The sequence below is a fragment of the Anolis sagrei genome, chromosome 2 (assembly GCF_037176765.1).
Source record: "Anolis sagrei isolate rAnoSag1 chromosome 2, rAnoSag1.mat, whole genome shotgun sequence".
Lineage (NCBI taxonomy): Eukaryota > Metazoa > Chordata > Lepidosauria > Squamata > Dactyloidae > Anolis > Anolis sagrei.
In genome coordinates, this window is record NC_090022.1 from 264,262,722 (window position 1) to 264,284,321 (window position 21,600).

At 39.8% G+C, this 21,600-nt stretch overlaps 1 protein-coding gene across 1 annotated transcript in view; it reads left to right on the forward strand.

Moving 5' to 3' along the window:
• Window positions 1-21,600, forward strand: part of SV2C (synaptic vesicle glycoprotein 2C) — a 121,390-nt gene that overhangs the window by 56,033 nt on the left and 43,757 nt on the right. Inside the window, exons 3-4 of the mRNA XM_060761641.2 lie at window positions 11,759-11,939; window positions 15,336-15,487. Of these exons, the coding sequence (XP_060617624.2) occupies window positions 11,759-11,939; window positions 15,336-15,487 (333 nt within the window). The remainder of the gene's footprint in view (window positions 1-11,758; window positions 11,940-15,335; window positions 15,488-21,600) is intronic.

Consider the following 21,600-nt stretch of genomic DNA (forward strand, 5'->3'; position numbering starts at 1 on the left):
TGTGCCAACTGCCCCAACAGAGGGGAAAGTCTGAATCCTGCTGCAGGATTAGAACCTTCCCCAGGTTTTTTTGACCTGGGGTCCAGCCACCTTAAGTGGCTTACTCTGGTTTACATTGCATTAGCCTGTGTGCATGGCATGGACACACCAGTCTCATGAGATACGCACATTGCATTATATGGAAGCGTAGATACAGCCACTGGTTATATAATGCAGTTCAAACTGCACTGTATGGCAGTGCTGATCTAGTCCAAAACAGATTAAACAGAGGGACTACACATTCTCCTTAACATCTAGTTTGACTCAGAGTGATACATAAGAATCGTTTTGATATTTCAAAAGTTGTTTTAGCACGACCTTTGGCTTGCCCCAGTTGTCTAGGAAGCTACAACAAGTTTCTATTCCCACTTTGTGGGAGCCCCTAGGTTTACATTCTTTTGTAGATCAGTTTAGACATTTACCTGAATGTGCATTGCTCTAAAACTGGAGGTGTGAGTGACTCATAAGTCTTGTCTTTCAATATCCTCAAACATCTTGAAGCCCTCTGAAGAAAGCCTTGCAACCAGGTTTATTGGAATGAGGTTATAGTATTTCTGTAACTAAGAACCCTAATATGTTTCATTTCCTATTCATAGGAACTTCTATACAAATGTGGTTACCTTTAGGCTTGTGCATTTCAGCTGAATATAGATCCGTTTCTGCTGGCTGGATACTGGCAGACCCCCATATCCATTTTTGTACATCTCCTGAAAACAGGTGCACAGTTGGATGGAGTTTTTGGACTGCAGCCAAAAAATACAGCTAGATCCGGCCCATTGGCAGTAATGACGGGGCTCCCCGGTCTCCCCTTCCCATCATTTTAGGCAATGCCATCATATGTCCTTATATGCTTCATTAAGGCCTGGATTAAAAACATTAGAGTTAAGTTTCTGCAATCCTTTTCCTTTGGTCTGTAAAGGAGACCTGGGTTTACAGCTTCATTATAGCTGTTTCTACTCTAGAGGAGACAGGCGGCAGTGTGCACTCTCTCTCCCTGCACGCAACTTTCCATTAAGGTATTTTAAAGGAGGCTTCGCACTGGGAAGGAAGAGCGATGAGCTGGAGCTATCCTGCCCTGGGCTTCCTTTTGAAAGCCTTCTCTTTTCTCTTGATTTGCACTGCCCTTTCTCCCATTCACGCCTTTCTGCTTCAGGTTTAATTCTTCCTTAAAGCTGTTTCTACTTTCTACTCTAGAGGAGACAGGCAGCTATCCTACCCTGGCCTTCCTTTAAAAAACTCTATTTTCTCTTGATTTGCACTGCAGGCCCTGCCTGCCTTTTCCCTCCTCATGCTTTTCTGCTTCAGGTTTCTATTTTTACTCTAGAGGAGAGGTAACTAAATAATAGTGGTTTTCTGAAAATGAGGATCTTCTTTTTGTTTTTTGGGATTACTACTACTTCTACTACTAATCTTTTAGAAGTATTTGCTGAAGGAGAGGAGGGGAGGAGAAAAAAAAGGTAAAAGGGTGACTCTAACACACCCCCAAATGCACGTGCGCGCCCCACCTAACTGCCCCGCATGTTCCCAACTCCCAGTCAGTCTCACTAAATAAAAAGAACAAAGAAAATAAAGGAAAACCAAACGATTTAAGAGACAGACCAAACCAGAAGCCAAGCCAAAAAATACACAACTGTGATGCCGAATAGGGGAGGAGGAGCCATGATCGGCTGTCATGTGGTCCTGTTATGGATGGGAAAATGTGACAGCTGGGCCCTTGCTGTTATGGCTACCTGGTAGAGCTGAAGAAGCCGTTTTGGCCGAAATAAAACAGCTAAAATGGATCAGTGCACAAGTCTAGTTACCAAACTGCATTGAGATTCCTTTTAGAAATATAAGTGGATTTCAAATCTGTACATAAAAAGCCATTCAGTTCATATTCTAAAGGGGGGCACTGTGCTGTCGCATGCTGGGCCTGTGCATAAGACTGTAGACAGGAAATAAATTCCATATGCCCAACAGGACGCCAGGGCTGCCTCAGATTAAAGGCCTTTGGATTTCCTTAAAACAGAGTCTTTAGATTGCTTAACTTCTAATCTGGGCAGTCTGTCTTTGCCTCTGTTGACGTGGAGCCCCTGCACCCAGTACCAACTGCGTCTGGCATCTGCGAGCGACCCTTACCAAGCAGAGCTTTGTAGACTTCCAGGGAAAAAGGAGTTCAGGTTTCAGGGATGGCTGACTGAAGTCCCTCAGCAAAGGAGCTGTAAGGCTGTAAATCTTCCGGCCAAGCTGTGGAGCTGTATCTCCCCGGCCAAGCCGTAGAAGATGAAGCTTTCTACAAGAGCTCTTGGTATTATGTCCTGCATGGAAAGCTTCTCTGTGTGGAGTGAACCCAAACTGGCTCCTATTCCCTCCAAAACCCAAAACGGGGGCGGGACGAGGGAACCTAACTATAATTGACAGGTGGCTTGCCCTATGATTGCAGCCAAAAGAAGCCACCTATCTGCAGAGTCCCTGAAACTTAGGACTATAGCAAACATTAAATGCAAAGCAAACAAAATTGGAGCTCCTGGTACAGCTGTACCTGCACAGGCACTCTAATCTCCATAGGGGAGTATTTTCTGGCTGTTCTATTTAATGGGATACTTTCAGCCCTTAGTTCTATCTTTTTAATTGTAATTCTATTAAGCAGTTTGTCATGTTTGATAGAACTGCTAATATGTTCAGAGTATTTCCAAAAGAAAAGGCCTGACAGCTTTGTTCCTGGACACTTAATTTGTCTGCTGTCTCCATTTTATATGTGTGTATTTTTCCAGTATGAGTTTCTTTGACTGAAGATACATCACATTTTAAATCATTGTCATACTTGCTGAAACAATGTCGAAGCACAATGTGGAATTCTCCAAACACTTTGTGTTTAGTTAATCTTCCTAAGTAGATAATTCAAGACCTCATCTATCCAAGTGTTTGTTGTTTGATCTTATCAGCTGCTTACATTCCAGCATTTTGACACTAGAAGTGCAATATAGAGAATATGAGTGCCATTTAGCAAAATAATCTTTAGCAAATGAAAAATGTTTATTGAGAGCTAAATCCAATCATTAATCACAACTAGTTTAGGCCCTTTGAATCAATGGAAATTTGGTAAGTTGGCACTTAAGTAAATTCCATTGGTTCAAGGTGATTTTAACAATTGGATTTGGGACTAATGAAGATCTATAGGAAGCAAAAAGCTATTTGTTGTAACAGTTTGGCCTACTACAAAATTAATCCTTTTTACTAATTGCTTACAAATTTCACAAGTAGCATTTGTGGATTCACTGAGAAAGATCAGAACCAAGATATATTTCGAAACAGAGCTTTCCTTGACAGGCGGCAGAGGAGGATGCCCCACAAGGCTTGGCGCACCTCTTCTTTCATAGGGATCTGAAAAACTGGATATTCCAACAAGCATTTGGAAATTACTAGTCTCTACTTATAAATTCCCAGACCCTAGCCCACCAGATTGAACTCTGTTCTCTGGACTTCTTTCGATCCCCTGGCCCTATACTACGCTGTTTTGCACCATCCCATACCTGGTCCTTTTTTATAGCCTGATCATTCCCATCTTGGTACTTCTGGTTATCGGGTTTTTTGTTTGTGTATTTTTGAGTGAGTTTTAAAGCTGATGTTTTATATCCTTATGTTTTATAATTTCTACATCGGCTGCTCCACCAAAGGCCGTGAGCTGTGGGTGCTCCACCTAAGTGTCAGCTTGCCCTTGGGCCACACTCTCCTGCTATGCCTGACGTATGTCAGCATCTGATGGGGCTTGGCCATGCTGGAGAGACCGAAGCAGGCAAGGAGAGAGGAGGAGACCACCACCCCTCGACTCCTTTCGCTTTAAGCCTCAGCAAGGGAAGCCTGTGTAGCAATGGCACCCCAGACTCGCTCAGCCAAGCACTGAACCTCACCATAAATTGAGGGAGCCAAGTTGAAACCCCTCCCCTTTGGAGCCCCGTATCGACACCTGGGCAGAAAGGCAGGTAGGAGAGAGGGCTCCTTCTCCCTCCCTCTCCCTGTACAAAGTACACCTTCATGCAGTTTCTGAACTTGGACAGGTGAGGAGAGGCAAGGAGGCCACTCTCCCCTTTCCTCCTATGCAGACCGAGGGATCCCACCACTGCCACGTATGACGGCACCTGGCTCTGTGGTTTGCTTGACTGGAAAGTAGTGTGCAGAAGGGGTGAACTGCTACTGCAGTTGGCAGACACTGCTCAATGTGTAACTCAAATCTGGCTCACATTTAAAAAATTTTAAAAGACCGAACGATGGCTCATAACTCAAAACCCGCAAGTTGGGTCACTTGTAAGTTGAGATGTCACTGTATGAAATATAGTATTATGAACCCACCACCTAGCCCTGGTTTTATTATTAGAGGAGGCTTAGGATGGAATGTATATGGCTGTATGGTCTGGCAGAATATGAAATAAAGAATCTCTCAATATAAAAATGTAATGTTCATTTTTGGGACACACATAACTCAAAAACCACTGGACGAGATGACACCAAATTTGGCCACAAGACAACTAATAACCCAAGGAGTGACCATCACTAAAAAAAAAATTCGCCAAAACAGTGAAAAGAACTTTATAATCCAAAAAAGGTAGAAAACTACACAGTGCATGTGTGCAACTGAATTCCATGGCCCCTTCCACTACTGTGCGAGGACACAGCAAGTGCAAGAGGCACTACTGACCATCCTCCCTCTTCTGGCCAGAGCAGGAGCTAGGAATGGATGGCACAATGGCGGGCGAGGTGAGTGGGGAGTCTCATCCACTGCCAATGAAGGAGGGAGAGAAGGAAAGAAGGAGAGAAAGTCATTTCCTTCCCCTCTAAAAAAACGAAAGATATATGAGTGTCACTATCTCATTTTTATATCATCTTGTTTACCCAACTGTATTGTGGAGTATTTGGACCAGAGTATGTGGGCAACTATATGTTCCTTCTATGCTGTTGTAAGCTAAACTACATAAAATCTGGAAAACCCTTGTCTGACGTTCCATAGATCTGTGGTAGGATAGGTGAGCCATTGGTTTGCCTAATATGCTGACAAAGTGGTTTAACTTAAAACTAATTTTTAAAAAGCATCTAAAATTACTGCAATTTTACAGCATTATTAATATCATCAATATTATTTTATATTCTGCTAAATAAAGGCTTTTTAAAAGAACCATGACAATGGAAGAATCCTACGGCCAATTAACTGCTTTAGGATTTTTGTTTGTGAGGCTCTTATTAATCCCAGAACATAGTATGGGAAACACTTTGTGCTGTAGAGTCACATGTACCATTCATAATCATTCAGAGCCTGGAGTATTGCCATAAAAGTGCGTTTCAAATTGGAGAGTCACACCAATTTACTACCATGGCAGGGGCAATTTTGAGCTATATGTGAATGCCTTTGTGGCATTTTGCATCAAAAGTCTGATGTGAGAAGAATATCAGAGGCACCTCAGTTTCTGAGAAAAGTGAAACCAGGCATTAGAGGTATTATAAAGCTTTAACAAAGTATGCTTTATCTCAGGCTTGTCAGTTAGGATTTGTAATGCCAGAGGGAACTATTGGATAAGGGAAGATATCTTCAAAATAATATGTTCAGTGCTAGTAGTAAAGGAATCCGCCGGTGGCTTCAAATCATTACCTGGGATTAGCTGGGATTCTGATAACCCTGTTCTGTAGTTGCAGTATCACAATATTTTATCTTTTATAAATGTTGGGTGTTTTTTAAACAACTGACAGGACTGAAAGAATAGAGAGAGGTATTGCTTTTGCTACTCCGTGGTTGTGATAATAGGAATATTATTATCAGACTAATTACCCTGTTACTTTGAGCGGTTAAGGAGCCAGTTTATAAAATAGTCACAAAACATTGTTGACTTACTTTTTAATCTGTGAAATATTTGGTCTGTAGCTCTGTTCAGTTCTGGAGGTGCATTTACAACTGTGGAATCATGGGAATTGTAGTTCTACAAGGTCTTTAGCCTTCTCTGCCAAAAAGTACTGGTGTCTTATTGAATTATAACTCCTATGATTCCATAGCATTGAGTCATGACAATTAAGGTGATGTCAAACTACACTTAGATGCACCCTGAGTTCACATGGGTGTGTGTGTGTGTGTGTGTGTGTGTGTGTGATAATAATAATGATTGAAGAGAAACAATTGGAAAAGCAGACACAATATGAGGATTTAAAGATTGAACTGCAACGACTCTGGCACAAGCCAGTCAAGGTGGTCCCAGTGGGGATCGGCACACTGGGTGCAGTGCCTAAAGACCTTGGCCTGCACTTAAACACAATAGGTGCTGACAAAATTACCATCTGCCAGCTACAAAAGGCTACCTTACTGGGACCTGCACGCATTATTTGCCGATACATCACACAGTCCTAGACATGTGTGATCCATTTCAACAGCCAGCAGAGTGACCTTGTTTGCTGTGGATTCATCTTGTTGTGTTTCAAATAATAATAAACACTTTATTTATATTCCTCTCTATCTCCCCGAAGGGACTAAGGGTGGATTCCAAACATAAAAGGCAAACATTCAATGCTCGAATGCAACACAATACATCCATACTAACAAAATTTAATAATTCGACATATGAATTATAACTTAACAACTATAATTAAATAAAAACACAGCCTGTTAAAACAAATATAAGATAAAACATCAAACATTGAATGAAAACTATAATTTCCCATTTCCTTGGGGAAAATGGATTAATTATTGTTCAATATATTTAGTGAGCTGGTGGGGTGAGCAGGTCATGGATAAGGATGGCAGCTATCAATCAGAGGTATAATGGTAGTATTATAGTCACTTTGAGAGTATGGCGCCAATCCAATTTTTTTGCTTTAAGAGTGATCCTCCTCCATATATTGTTGAACTTCAAATTACATAATCCCTCATTGTTGGCTATGCTGTCTGAGGGCCCGTCCAGACAGTAAAATTATCCCAGGAGCTTCTGCAGCAAACAGGAGGATGGCCAGATGCTGTTCCTTGTAACACAGAAGCAATTGCTACAAAAGGCAAAAAACATGAAATTTCCAGGTGCGGGAATATCACAGTTTTGAGCTGAATGTGCAGATCTTCGCATGTCTGTATGTCTCTGCAATCAGAAATCACAGGATTTTTTATCTGGATTTGTTTCCGGGTTTTAGATGTTTGTTCCTGACTGCTCAGTTCCTAAAAGGAAAGTGACACTTGAGTAGAAGATATATTTTTTTTGTTTTTGTGTGCCAAAAACTTCATGAAACGTGTGGAGGGCACAGTTTATCTGGCCAGGACAAACAGAACTTTTGCAGTGATTCGCTGCAGTGGTTCTCTGCATATCCAAATATCCACATCTTGAGGATTAAAAAAATTAATAATGCCAAAATTTCATGTGGAAGTCCCACAGCAGCCATTTGGGAGGCTCTAAATCTCGCAACAAAGGATCAAGTCTGGACCAAGAGTTTATGGACCTCTTCTGAATTTCCAGGATTTTTTGCCCCTGATTAAAACCTGTGATTTAGTGCTGTCTGGAAGCACCCTGAGACTGATGGGTATTACAATTCAGCAACACCTGGAGGGTCATAAGAAACATGAGGGAAGAGAGGGTGTTTTATTATAGAACTGGACTTTTAGGGACCTCTGTTTCAAGGCATATTGATTTAAATCCAAAATATAACTGAAACACAAGTGATAGTGCTGCAACCTCATCACTTTGCTGTATTTTGCAATATGCACAGTTATCACAAACGACAGGTGTAAGCAAGCAAGATACCTCCTTAGTGAGCACTCCGGGTGATAGTTGTTTGCAGTGACTCATCAAATTTCCCAGCATGCAGAAAGCAGATCATCACTTGATCTGTTCATTCCTATTATTGTTAAAGGAGTTTAAATAATCCTGCTTTCTAAAAATGTTTTTGAAAGGTCATATCTTCAAACCATATGCATGATTTTGAAAATAATCTCATTGATAAAGAGCAATCGTTCTGTAGCAGTAGTTACAAAAAGTTAAGCAAGTTTCCTGCACATGAGATTACATACATGAAACTATTGATTTACCTGCATAATTCACTCCTCTTGATGTACTTTCTGGCTATGGAAATGGGTGCAATATCCCTCTATACTTTATATTTTTTCTGACATTCGTCTTACACATTCTGGCTATTTGTTCGAATCACTCTTTTATTATGTACCCCTTTATCTTGTACATGTCTCTTTTAATGCTCAGCTCAGTTGAAAGTTCTTCCTAGGCCCTTCTACACTGTCCTTATATCCTCAGATCTGATCCCAGATTATCCGCTTATCCCAAATTATATGGCAGTGGAGACTCATAAAATCCAGTTCAAAGTACATAATCTGGGATCAGATCCTGGCATATAGGGACACTGTAGAAGGGGCCCTACTCTCTGTGCTTCACCTGCTCCTGTGCAGTGCCTCATTTGTAGCATTTTAGAGCTTTTTGGTAGTAGCTATGCCTATTGTCAGCCACCATCTACACTGCCATATAAAATCCTGATTATTTGAACTGGATTATATGGCAATGTAGACTCAGATAATCCAGTTCAATGTAGATAATCTGGATTATTTGATTTGATAATCTGGATTATTTGGCAGTGTAGATAGGGCTCCAGATCCCATCTACACAGGCCCCAAAATCTGGAAGAAAGTGGGATAAAAGGAGGGGGATGGAGTGGCTAGAAAACACAGATGGTAAATTATAAAGAATCATTAGAGTTGTTTTTTTAAATGTTTTTATTGTAATGGTATCAATCTAATCCATCGAAATAAACTTACTTTATATACATCCATAAACCATTACATTTTTGCCCCCTTTCCCCCTCCCCCTCCCTCCAGCTTTACAACAAAGCATTTTTAAGTGCAGCCAGTCCAGAATTCTGTCCATTTTTCCTTTATCTGATCATTAGTTTTCCCTTCTTCAACCCATTTCATATAGGGTCGATGTAGGTTTTTTGTCGGGCTATATGGCCATGTTCTAGTGGCATTCTCTCCTGACGTTTCACCTGCATCTATGGCAGGCATCCTCAGAGGTAATGAGGTCTGTTGGAACAAGGAAAATTGGGTTTATATATCTGTGACATGTCCAGGGTGGGAGAAAGAACTCTTGTCTGTTGGAGCTAGGTGTGAATGTTTCAACTGATCACCTTGATTAGCATTTGATGGCCTGGCAGTTTTTTGGTGTGGCTTCTTAGTGCCTGGGTGATTCTTTTGTTGAGAGGTGATCCTTTCTGTTGTTTTGCTGTTGTAATTTTAGAGTTTTTTCATAATGGTAGCCAGATTTTGTTCATCTTCATGGTTTCCTCCTTTCTGTTGAAATTGTCCACATGCTTATGGATTTCAATGGCTTCCCCTTTGTAGTCTGACATGTTGGTTGTTAGAGTGGTCCAGGATTTCTGTGTTCTCAAATAATATGCTGTGTCCAGGTTGGTTCATCAGGTGCTCTGCTATGGCTAACTTCTCTGGTTCAAGTAGTCTGCAGTGCCTTTCATGTTCCTTGATTCGTGTTTGGGCACTGCATTTGGTGGTCCCTATGTTAACTTGTCCACAGCTGCATGGTATACGGTAGACTCCTGCAGAGGTGAGAGGATCCCTCTCGTCCTTTGCTGAACGTAGCATATGTTGGACTTTCTTGGTGGGTCTGCAGATAGTTTGTATGTTGTGTTTCCTCATTAGCTTCCCTATGCGGTCAGTGGTTCCCTTGATGTACGACAAGAACACTTTTCCTCTGGGTGGATTTTTGTCTTGACTCTCGTGGCTTGTTCTCGGTCTTGCGGCTCTTTTGATGTCTGAGGTGGAGCATCCATTGGCCTGTAGAGCCCAGTTGAGGTGGTTCAGTTCCTCTTGGAGGAGGTGGGGTTCGCAGATTCTTTTTGCACGGTCTGCAAGGCTTTAATGGTGCTTCTTTTTTGACTTGGGTGATGGTTGGAGTTTTTATGTAGAGATATCTATCTGTGTGTGTGGGTTTTCTGTAAACTGTGTGACCCAGTTGTTAATCTGGTTTGCGTATGACTAGGACATCTAGAAAAGGCAGTCTTCCTTCATTTTCTTTTTCCATGGTGAATTGGATGTTTGGGTGGATGCTGTTAAGATGGTCCAGGAACCTGTTTAGTTCTTCTCTTTAAAATGAGAAGAACTCTTTAAAATAAGCATGGCTACAAATGGTGAAAGTGTCGTTCACATATCTGAACCATATATTGGGCTTTTTTGTTGCTGTTTCCAGGGCTTGTTTTTCAAAGTGTTCCATGTAGAAATTTGCTATGACTGGGCTGAGAGGGCCAGTACCATCTCTGCACGTGGCAGTTTATGTTGAAAGTTGATATCACTGCTCTGCATGGTTCTGGCAGATACATTAATCTCCAGTTAATTTGTCTCTGTCCTTGATTGGTACCTTTAATTACTGGTTTCCTCTTGTCATTTTGTTTTTTATTTTACTTTTCATTTTAAAGAAAGGAATGAATGTAAAAGAAATAAATTCCTATCTCAGCTTGCTAAAGGGCTTCTTCTGACTAAAGGAGAGGTACTTATTCAGTAAGCAATGTAGTCCTATCTTCTTAGAAATTAGTGTATGAAGCTAACTCTGAGGGCCCATCCAGACAGGGCACAAAACGTCCCACGTTTTTCCATGGGGCATCCAGATGCCCCATGTAAAGCCTCAGTACAAGCCCTGCTTTGTGCCGAGGTAATTTGTTAGCAAGAAAGACGCAGGTTTTCTTGGAAGACCCACTTCTTGGAAGACCCACAGACCCGCTGTGGGCAGAGTCTGGACTGCCTTCAGACTCTGGGCAGGATCTGAACTGTCCGTACAGCCCTTTCACATTTTCTGGGTTAAATCAGCCTGGAAAATGCAAGAGGGTTCTAACCCTCTTCCCAAATCCCATTAAAAACGGGGAGGAAAGTCAAATAACTTACCCAGCCACCATGAAACTGCTGCTGGCCCTCTGCTGGTGTGTAGGAATAATTTGCCAGGAGAAGGAGGAAAATCGCTTCTGTCCCCGCTCTCCTCTCAAGTCATTCCTTCACACCAGCAGAGGGCTGGCAGCAGTTTCATGACGGCTAGGTAAGTTATTTTACTTCTTCCCCTCCCCCTTTTTAAGTGGTCTTGGGATGGTGTGGGGGCTGTCTCCCTGACCTCCCAGAAGTTTCCGAGAGGGCATCTGGACATCCGCCCCAGCAAGCTCACACTTTCTGTGGCATGTGCGGACTAGAACCCGGGCAGAATGGCATTTTTTAAAATGCAATTTCTCCCAACTTACTGGGCTATCTGGAACCGCCCTGAGATAGTCAGTTTAGGATTACAGGCTAAATAATGTCTTATTCCCTTCTTTCTGTGGAACAAATACTAATGAAGCAATGATTATAAAATTGGAGGTATGGTGCTGAGGTAATCAGAAATATTTTCTTATCTATCCTTTTAAGAGTGATCAATAACTCAGGGAAGTAAAATTCTCTTGAGGCAGTGTTTTCCTCTGAAACATCTCAAGTCCATACTTAATTGCTCTTTCCCTTTCTTTCTTGCAAATGGAATGCATCTTAAAATGAATATTAAACCTTTGATATGGTAAACATTACATGTCTGAGTAGTTGTATGCAAATTATACACCGGTAACGTCTGTTCACTACAGTTATTTCAGAAGTAAAGCATGTTATATAAGGGTGGAGAAGAAACAATTGCAGTGATATAAAGAGTTATATGGATTTTCATTATATAACATAATTTTCTTTTGTGTGTTCCAGGTAGCATAGTATACCTTGGGATGATGGTGGGGGCGTTCTTCTGGGGAGGCTTGGCAGACAAGGTGGGAAGAAGACAGTCTCTTCTGATATGTATGTCTGTCAATGGATTCTTTGCCTTCCTTTCATCATTTGTCCAGGGCTATGGCTTCTTTCTCTTCTGTCGATTACTTTCTGGATTTGGGTAAGATCCTCTCACTTTATTTTGTCTTTAATATCTAATTCTGTGTTTTCCCATCTTGTTAATGACTGCTCCTGCCTTGTCTTTGATGCAGCTTGGCAGAGGTTCTCTATTTGGTCTATTTCCTTATTCATTACTGGATGTGTTTTTTCCTACTTTTTTCTGGTAAGAAGATGGACTCTATCTAAGATAAGGGTGCAGAAGGAACAAAAATGGCTTTCCTTTGACCCAACTGGATATTTAAAGAGTTGTGGTCTGCCAGGTATTTTTCACCTGCAGATATAACACTGTATCCCAGAAAATGTTCTTCATATACAGTGGGTCCTTGGTATTTGTTGTGGTTGGGTTCCAGAAACCCCTGTGGATACCAAAAACCTCTCTCAGAAATTGTCAAAGGCTTTCACAGCTGAAATCACTGGAGTGTTGTGTAGTTTCTGGGTGTATGGCCATGTTCTAGCAGCATTTTCTCCTGACTTTTTCATCTGCATTCTGTGGCTGGCATCTTCAGAGGATCTCTATGCGCCAGTTGTTGTTTTCTTTGCTCCAGGATGACGTCTATGATTTGTTCAGCTGCATGAGGATTTACAAGAAAGGCTAATAACATTATATCTGAATATACTATAATGTAGGGAAGTAATTTCTCAAGGACAATTACAGCAGTTCTGATTCAGTTGTTCCAGTGGAAGCAACCAATGAGTTGAGAAGGGCAGCTTCCTCCATCATATACAAATGTAATTGGCAGTTGTGCTTGGAGCATAATTTTTAGCTGGCAAAAAATACTCATTTGTGTGAAAGAACACTCCAGTATTCCTGGTTTTTATTGATCAGCAGGTCCGTATCGGTCATAAGATAAGAAGGCACAATCTTAATAAAGAAGATGAGCAGTTTAATTATCGTTATATTGAAAGCTTTTGTGTTAAACAGAGGACTGACTGAGATATGAAACAGTGTAGGAGAGCAGCCTTCTTAATAGGATTTTAATCTGTACATGATTTTGTGTCCATATCATCAGTGCTGGCTATAGAAATCTCAGGAAAAACAAATGCATTGACATTACTATAATAAGTGAAGTAAAAAGAGGAAAGGGCAGAAAGTTTTTCCCCCCATGGCATTTGAAATGGAGAGTAGAAATGGATAAATGTGTTCCTTTATTTTTGTTTTGTTTTAATTTGTTGCCTTAAGTTTGTTTTCATAACAGGTTTATTATTTTCCACATCCAATTAAAATCTATTAAAGTTTTCACAGAAAAAATCATACACATATTATGTGCGGTTCTCAGTAAACAAATTTGTGTAATTTGTGTAGTTTGGCAAGCAATTTTCTTAATGTTAATTTTGAATATTGCCTCTTATAATTTCCTTTTCGGGGACTGGTCATTTTTCTAGGGTCAGTTTGGATTTGAAGAGAATGGGAAGGTTTATGATGAAGATTAGTGTGTTTCATTTACACTGTTGTTTGTGTGCATTCCTTTTAAATAGAAACAAAACTACACTTCACAGTTGATGTAATAGATGTTGTTTCATGATTATAAACCTTGTTTTTGTGTAAGTTTGTGTTATGTAAAAAAAAATCATATTCATCATATTATTTGAGGCTACACATGTGCCAGGACTGTGCATCTCAGTTATAGTACAAAATTTGTCCCTTTTGTATTAACACAGATATCCAAAATTAGTTTCAGCAGGACAGAGGCATATTGTGTTACAAATGCATCACAATAACTAAAAGAATCTAACTCTAGTATTAACCCTAGTTTTTATTGACCGTTCTTGTCTTTTTAAAGTAATTGTTGAGCTATTGGAGACAAGATTAATCCTTTTTTTGTGCCACTATCCCACTGAAAATTACTTTTGTTGATTGCAAGGGCAGGTAGACAATTTTCAGTAGGAAGTCAACATTTCTGAAGCAGAAATCCATTCCAGGTTCTCAGTGTCGCAGTGTTAGGAGCTACAGTGGCGCAATGGGTTAAACCCTTGTGTTGGCTGAATGACCTGAAGGTCGGCAGTTCGAATCCACAAGATGGGGTGAGCTCCCATCTGTCAGCTCCAGCTTCCCGTGCGAGGATATGAGAGAAGCCTCCCACAGGATGGCAACACATCTGGGTGTCCCCTGGGCAACGTCTCTGCAGACAGTCAATTCTCTCACACCAGAAGCGACTTGTGACTTGCAGTTTCTATTGCGCAGTTTCAGACACGATAAAAAGTGTCCCATTCCTGATCAGCATTGCTATATGTGGCCCATTCAGATGAGTCCTCAGTGAAATATTCATGAACAATACTAAAAATACTTAGAATCAGAATTCACTGAATACACTATTTAAAATATTTCAATTCCTGAATTTGTCGTCCCATGTGTCTTTTTAAGCATTATGGTCAGTGCAGACATGAAAATTTAGAAGCTTATGGTAATCAAAGGCTTAATTTCATGAGTGATGAGTAGCTTATGTAGAGTGGGAGCTGCTTCTCTGTTCTCATATGTAGACAATCAGCTTGTAGTGAAGGTTGAGTATTCCTTATCTGAAATGCTTGGGGCCAGAAATATTCTGTATTTTGTCCATTCCCGTTCCCCCACTCCCAATTTTGGAATGCTTGCATATATGCATTGAGATATTTTGGATGTGGAACTCAAGTCCAAATACAAATATTTGTATACACAATATTTTGCATAATTTTGTGCATGAAACAAAGTTGGGTAAATTGAACCAAGTGAAAGCAAATATGCCACTATTTCAACCACCTATGGGGAGAATTTGGGATTTTGGAGCATTTGTACTTGTACTTTTGGCCCTGCAGGAAAATGGAGGAGCCTTTTTCTTGTAGTCTGGCATAATACTCTCACCCTGTGCCAAATGACGAGAGTGTTTTGACTTGAGTCAGTAGTATTAAAAAATTATAAATCCTCGATCTCATTTCACCTGGCATGCACTTAAGCCTTGTGGCAGGAGCATGAGAAACAACCACCTGCTTCCTTACTACTGAAGATCAACAAAAATAAAAATTGGAGACATAGTAAGTGAAGCCAGCCCATTAACTTCTGGTCCAACTTAGGTTAAAATTGAGATTAGCGATAGATTTCCAGGAATCATAACATTTATTTTGCATTGGGGCAATGGCTGCTACCCAAACTGGCATTGGCTAGTATTCAGCAACATTACTAATTGCAATGTAGTTGCTCTCTTCATAAATATTTATCAAAGGGCTTCCTAGATGTCTTAAGTAATTCATTTCCTAACATCATAGGTGTATATCTATACCAGAAACTTCAGTGTGGATCTGCCATAAAAAAAACTTTCAGATAAATTGGTGTATGTTTCCAGATAAAGAACAATGCTTTTAAGAGGTACAGATCTTATTCTTGGCTTCTGCTTTTTTTTGTAATGCATCCTTTGTCTTGATTTAGGATTGGAGGAGCTGTTCCAATCGTATTCTCGTATTTTGCTGAAGTCCTGGCTCGGGAGAAACGTGGAGAGCATTTAAGTTGGCTTTGTATGTTTTGGATGATTGGAGGCATCTATGCCTCTGCCATGGCCTGGGCCATTATTCCTCACTATGGTAAGAATCATATTTGTCTTGCAGAAATATTGTGTTACTAATGAGCATAAATTATTTTTCAATTCAGTGATGGTATGGGAAATATAGTAGTAGTTCATTTAATGCTTAGACCAGAGGCCTTTCACATACAAGGCAAACAAATAAATACATAAAAACCATACATTAAATCCAATATGAAATACACCATTAAAATAGTACACAAACCATTAAAATGCTATGTACATCAGTTGCAGGAAATGTGTACGCTTCAACAGGTTGTACTGATATGATAAAGCTTGTTGTGTTTATTTACATTCCTGTAACTCTTTAAATTGTATAATTTCCGTAAGAAAAATAAAAACTTGTAGCCATTTTGTTCAATTTTAAACAAATTTGTGCATTTTTGAAATACAGTAAAAACCCCATACTTGTAGGACTGTTACCTGCAATTTTATTTATCTACTTCTGAGAAAATAATGCATTTTAAAGCATTTTCTAGTCCTTCAGCATGATTGTATGATGTTTTTGGGCCAAAGGTCCTTCATTTCAATAAGCCTTGCTATTATTTATAGTTTCATATATCCACACCAAGCCCAGAAATATATCCCCTATCCATATAGGATTTATACTGTATGATTCAGACACACACTTGTGCTTCTGATACTTTGCTTCTGCAACTATACACCAGTTCTTATTTCCCAGTACCAGATCCTCATTTTCTTTTTTGATAAGTTAATGTCATTAGTAAATTTCAGATCTTGGTGAGAGATAAATTATCTTCAAGAAAGAAATCAGCATGGACATGAACATGCACCAACCTTCCTCTCACCCTTCTCTTCATTTCACATTTCACACTCTTCTTCCTATTTTGTCTCAGAAATGGACCACAGCATTGAAAAACATCTGGTGAATTTCAGAGGAAATGTAGGGAACATTTTACCGACCTACCTCTACTTTTAATGATCTGCATAAAAAGTTGTGACTGTTGTATGGCTTAGTGTTGATGCCATGCATGCATTGTAGTATATATGCATACATCTAAAGCTATGCTAAAATTGGGTTGTTGTGAGTTTTCCGGGCTGTATGGCCATGTTCCAGAAGCATTCTCTTCTGATGTTTCACCTGCATATATGGCAGGCATCCTCAGAGGTTGTGAGGTCTCTCAACCTCTGAGGATGCTTGCCATAGATGCAGGTGAAACGTCAGGAGAGAATGCTTCTGGAACATGGCCATACAGCCCGGAAAACTCACAACAACCCAGTGGTTCTGGCCATGAAAGCCTTCAACAATACATATTCTAAAAATTGTTGGCATATACATGATGTGAACCAAAGCTTGAAAGTAATTGTTACAAATTATTAGGTCAAGGCTGAGAAATTCAATAAGGGTTGGGAGCTAGTTTTGTCTCCTCCACAAGTTTGAGCCATCCAACAGTACTCACAGACATCTCTATCTTTCTCAGTGTCATTCCCAAAATGGCACCTAAAAGTGAAGAAGGAACTATTTAGGATCCTGGGGTGTTTGTTTCTCATCCAACATGCTGAACCTGACTTTGGTGCATCTATGGTGACTTGAGATGTAACATTGTGGTTCAAGATCTCATTCTCTGATCCCGTCACATTGCCTTTCACTGGACGGTCTCACCCATCCTGCATTCTCTGTTTTGCTGTACACTTAATGGGCTTCAGCAGTCAGTGCAGTCCTCTTTGGAGCATCAGGTGTGGTGAATTGGTGTGCTTATCCCTTGAGGAATTTTCCATCTGGAGTTATCCCTGGAGTAAAATACTGCTATTTTCAACATTTCTACAGTCAGCTAATTTCTGAAAGGGTTGGTTGTAAAAGAAACTAAATTACATTAACCTGCATTAGAGAATCACACACACAAAAACTTACAGTTCATCTCCCTTTTTTGTATGGTGCTCCTCTATGTTTAATGCAAAGATCATAACACCTTGTATAGATGAATGGAATTTACCATTCCTATGAAACAGCTTTACTAAGGACCTTATTAAGCCCAGGATTTGCCACACATCATGGTTAATCTGGCGAGGACTAATAGGGAGAACCCGCTGCCCTGCCCTGCCCCCACATTGCCCAGCTTCCCCCTGTTGTTGCCTATGGCTCCCATGTTGCTGTAGAGGTGGCTTGTGACGCTCCCTCTTCATTTGATGAGGTAGCAACATTGATGTTTTTCAGTGGAAGATATTCTGCTCCCTCTTTTGGTCTTTTTAAAAACTCTAAAAAGCATTGTTGGTATTTATACATTTTGAAAATACATATAACATCTTGAGAAAATGGCTCCTTTGCCATTTTGAGAAGGGCTGCAGAAGAACATAGAGATGTTTAGAGTCCGTGTAAAGTTCTGGGGTGATTGGGTGTGGTTTATTTTCACATATTTTCTTGACTTTGGGAGGTTTTTGATTTGATATTTTAAAAAAATAGGGTTGGGGGATGAAGTGGACAAAGCAGCGAGATCTAGTAGCTGGCAACATATTCATCTTTTTTGACTGTAGTTGGTAGTTCATGTAGCATTTAATGCATTTGCTTAATGGACACTGAATGCACTTTAGTAGCCAGCTCAGTAATTAGTCTTCCCTGTGATTATGTAGGTTTGGTGGAAAATAAAAGAAGGATACTGCTTACTCAAAGGCTGCCATAAAGAAATGAAAATCCAACTAGAGGGAAACACCAAGATTTGTGTAGTAGTTGTATCAGGCTCAAATTGATAGGTCAGTAGATTAGGAACTAGATCTCCCACTTAAAGCAAGAAACAGAAGAAAAAGCAATCACAGTGTCATAATATTATGAGAATAGTTAGATTGTGGTATTTTTCATAATCAAAATTCCTTTCCCAAGCTATTGTTCGTCCTGTTGTTTTATTCCTTCAATCATTTCCAACTTATGGCAGTCTTAAAGCTAGATCTCAATTTTTATTTCTTATTTTTGCCTCTATGGCAGATATGAGGATTCTGTATTAAATTCTATTGTCTGACAAATTCAAACAGTATTGGACTGAACACTCCATTGTGATGTTTCTCTGTGGATCTTTGAGTGATCTTGAGAAGTACCAATACTAGAGAAGTTGCAGAAGCAACAAAAATGTTACAGGAATGTAGCATCTAGGAGTGGGGAGGATGTGGGACTCTAAAGATCATTCACACTTAGAACTGTTATCTTTGCTGTGCTTGTCTTTCTTTGGTAACTTTGCCAACCCATTTCCTTTGGATCCCCAAACTGCATTCTGAAATGCTCAAGTGACATTTTAAGATATTGCATTGCTGAAAATCCAAAGGGGGCCAATGCCCTCATTCTGATACCATTTTGATATCCCTCCCTTCCTCCCCACTATTGTTTCATTTTCTCATCAGATGTGTGAGCATCTATCTATCTATCTGCAGCAGTATTTTCTAAATAGCCAAGAGGTAGTGATTCCTAATAGTGCTTCCTGAGAACAGTGCTACATCCTGATGCAGTATTCTTCATTAGTTTGCATCTTTCTCTCTTGGAGCACTTCCAACATTGATTTTCACAGCCTTTTCTAAAAAAAAAAAAAATTATTCAAGAATTATAGACAAGTTGTGAAGTGCTTTATCAGTAATGTACTAGCTAAGCAATAGGACCATTTTTTCGGTAGTGCTAATATTCCTCTCTTTATGTCTGTTGAATCTGTGTCTTGTAAACAATGGCTCCTCTAACTTGGTGACCATCTTTACCTTGTCCAAGAGAGTAGAAACATTTTGGCAAGTAATCAATACATTTCATTTTAGAAAGTACGAAGTTAATTTAAACCAAACGGAGGGAGTCTAGTGTTGGGAATGCAACCTTTTACCCATCTTGAGGTGGCAATATTGCAGTGAAATAATTTCCACATAAAACTTTGAATCTTTTTGAATATAATATTCCAAAAAGTGTGCTAAATCAGGTAATGGTTTCCTTTTTTGCTTTTTTGCTTTTCCCCCCTTTCTTTTGGAAAACTCACATAACTTCTTGTTTTAACTGCTATAAGTCACGTCAAGCCATGAGGAAAGGTGACTAAGAAATACAATTATTATTATTATTATTATTATTATTATTATTATTATTATTTGATACATCACAGGATTAGTACACAGAAAACAAGATCACTATGCTGTCTTTTGTGTTGGATCATACGTTGGACACATCCCAAGTGTCTAGGACTGTGTGGTGTATCGGTGAATAATGTGTGCAGATCAGAGTAGGATGATCTTTTGCAGCTGACAGATGGTAGTAGGAGTAGTGGGAGTAGTAGTAGTTGTTGTTATTATATAACTGGAGATCACTTGAACAACACGGTTCCTTCTTACTTTGGGAGTTGGCCCACCTGTACCTGGCAGGCAAAACCTAAGGCATGGGGGCACTACCCCCAGTCACATGTCTCCTACCTCATGCAGAAGCAAAGAGGCATGAAAAAGGTGAAATAGTCCTGGTAGGCACCTTGGTATACCCCCCCCCCCTTTTAGGGGTGAATGTGGGATTCCATAACAGTTCCTATAATGAACTAAGGGGACTAAGTTTGGGGCTTATTTATTTATCGTGTCATCCGCAACCAGAACATTGTATTACATTTCTAACAGAACAGAACAAAACAAACAAACAGATAAAAAAACCCCACAAATTTTGCAAACTTGGTAGCTGATTAAATGTCCTTTGACCAGTATCTGGCCACTTGGAGTGCCTCTGGTGTTGTCGCAAGAAGGTCCTCCATCGTGCATGTGGCAGGGCTCAGGTTGCATTGCAGCAGGTGGTCAGTGGTTTGCTCTTCTCCACAGTCGCATGTCGTGTGTGGGGCTGGAATGAGGGTTCTCACTCTTAAAAAACCTTTGAGGTTCGTGAAGGGGCACCTTGACATGGCCTTCTAGTTATGATCACCGAGTGGTGCAGCCAAATAATTTTGAATGGCCTTCAGGATCTTTGGTGCATGTATGTCCTTGGAGGTGGTCAGAGGAAGTGACAGCTGGCCCAGGGACAGTTCTCACTAGGCGGTTAGTACACCATGAGTTAAGTCTTACAGATTAAATCCCCCTTAACTGCGTTTTTCCCTTCACAAGTTATTCTACAAGTTCTTATAAATAAATAGGTTAGGAAGTTGCCCTTTAGATTCTTTTTCTTGCATCTGATCTCTTTATTTCATGGTGGGAATTCAAAGCACTTTAATCTGAACATAGGCTATTTTGAAAGGCAGACGTGTGGTGATCAAAGAAAGAGAAGTGATTAATCAATGACAGCAAGGACTAAATGATGCATTAAATGTACATGGCCTGTGATAAGATTAAAATTCTATTTATAGTTTCAATTTTTTAACATATAGAACATTCACAAGAATTTTGATTTACTAAAGTGAACAAGAGATCAAGTACTCTGACTTCTTTGCCAAGAAACATCTTATTCCATGAATGTTCTTTTTTATTTTCATAATAAATTAAATACACTGCCAGAAGCAGTTTTCATAGCCTTGTATTTGTGTTGCAGTTATATTTGACACCCCCTCCCCCCAAAAATCAGGACTCATTCTGTGTCCGTTCTATTAACCTTTAAAAAGACATTCTTTTCTTCTTCCCTGAAGATATCAAAAATATTGCCACAATTCATACATCTAGTTGGGGAAGGTGAACGAGTCATGTGAATCTTTTATTCCACTCTACAGATAAGAGTTCTGATGGTAAGACTTCCTGGTGTAATTTGGACCATGGCATATTCAGTTTGTTGCAAAGATGCCATTTCATAAGATTCTTTCTTCCTCAAACATATCATACAATTGACTCTTTCACATTGGACATGTACTGCACAATAAAGAGGTTTGTTTCAGCTGTGGCCCCAGCTATATTGTATAAAATGTGAATTTGTACAGGGGGGGGGGGAGTATTTAGTCAGATACCAATTGTACAAGTTCTTCAACTTAAAAAGACGAGAGAGAGCTGTAACTGACATTATAGGTAGACCTCGACTATGAGAGACAACACGAGAAAACACATCTAAAAAATCACATTGTCTGATTTTTAATTTATTTATTTGCAAATTATATCTCACCATGTTATTGGGTATTAATAGAAATGCGTTTCTGCTTTCACAACTTTAATACGTGTAATTTGGAAACATAAACATGGTGTTAAAAC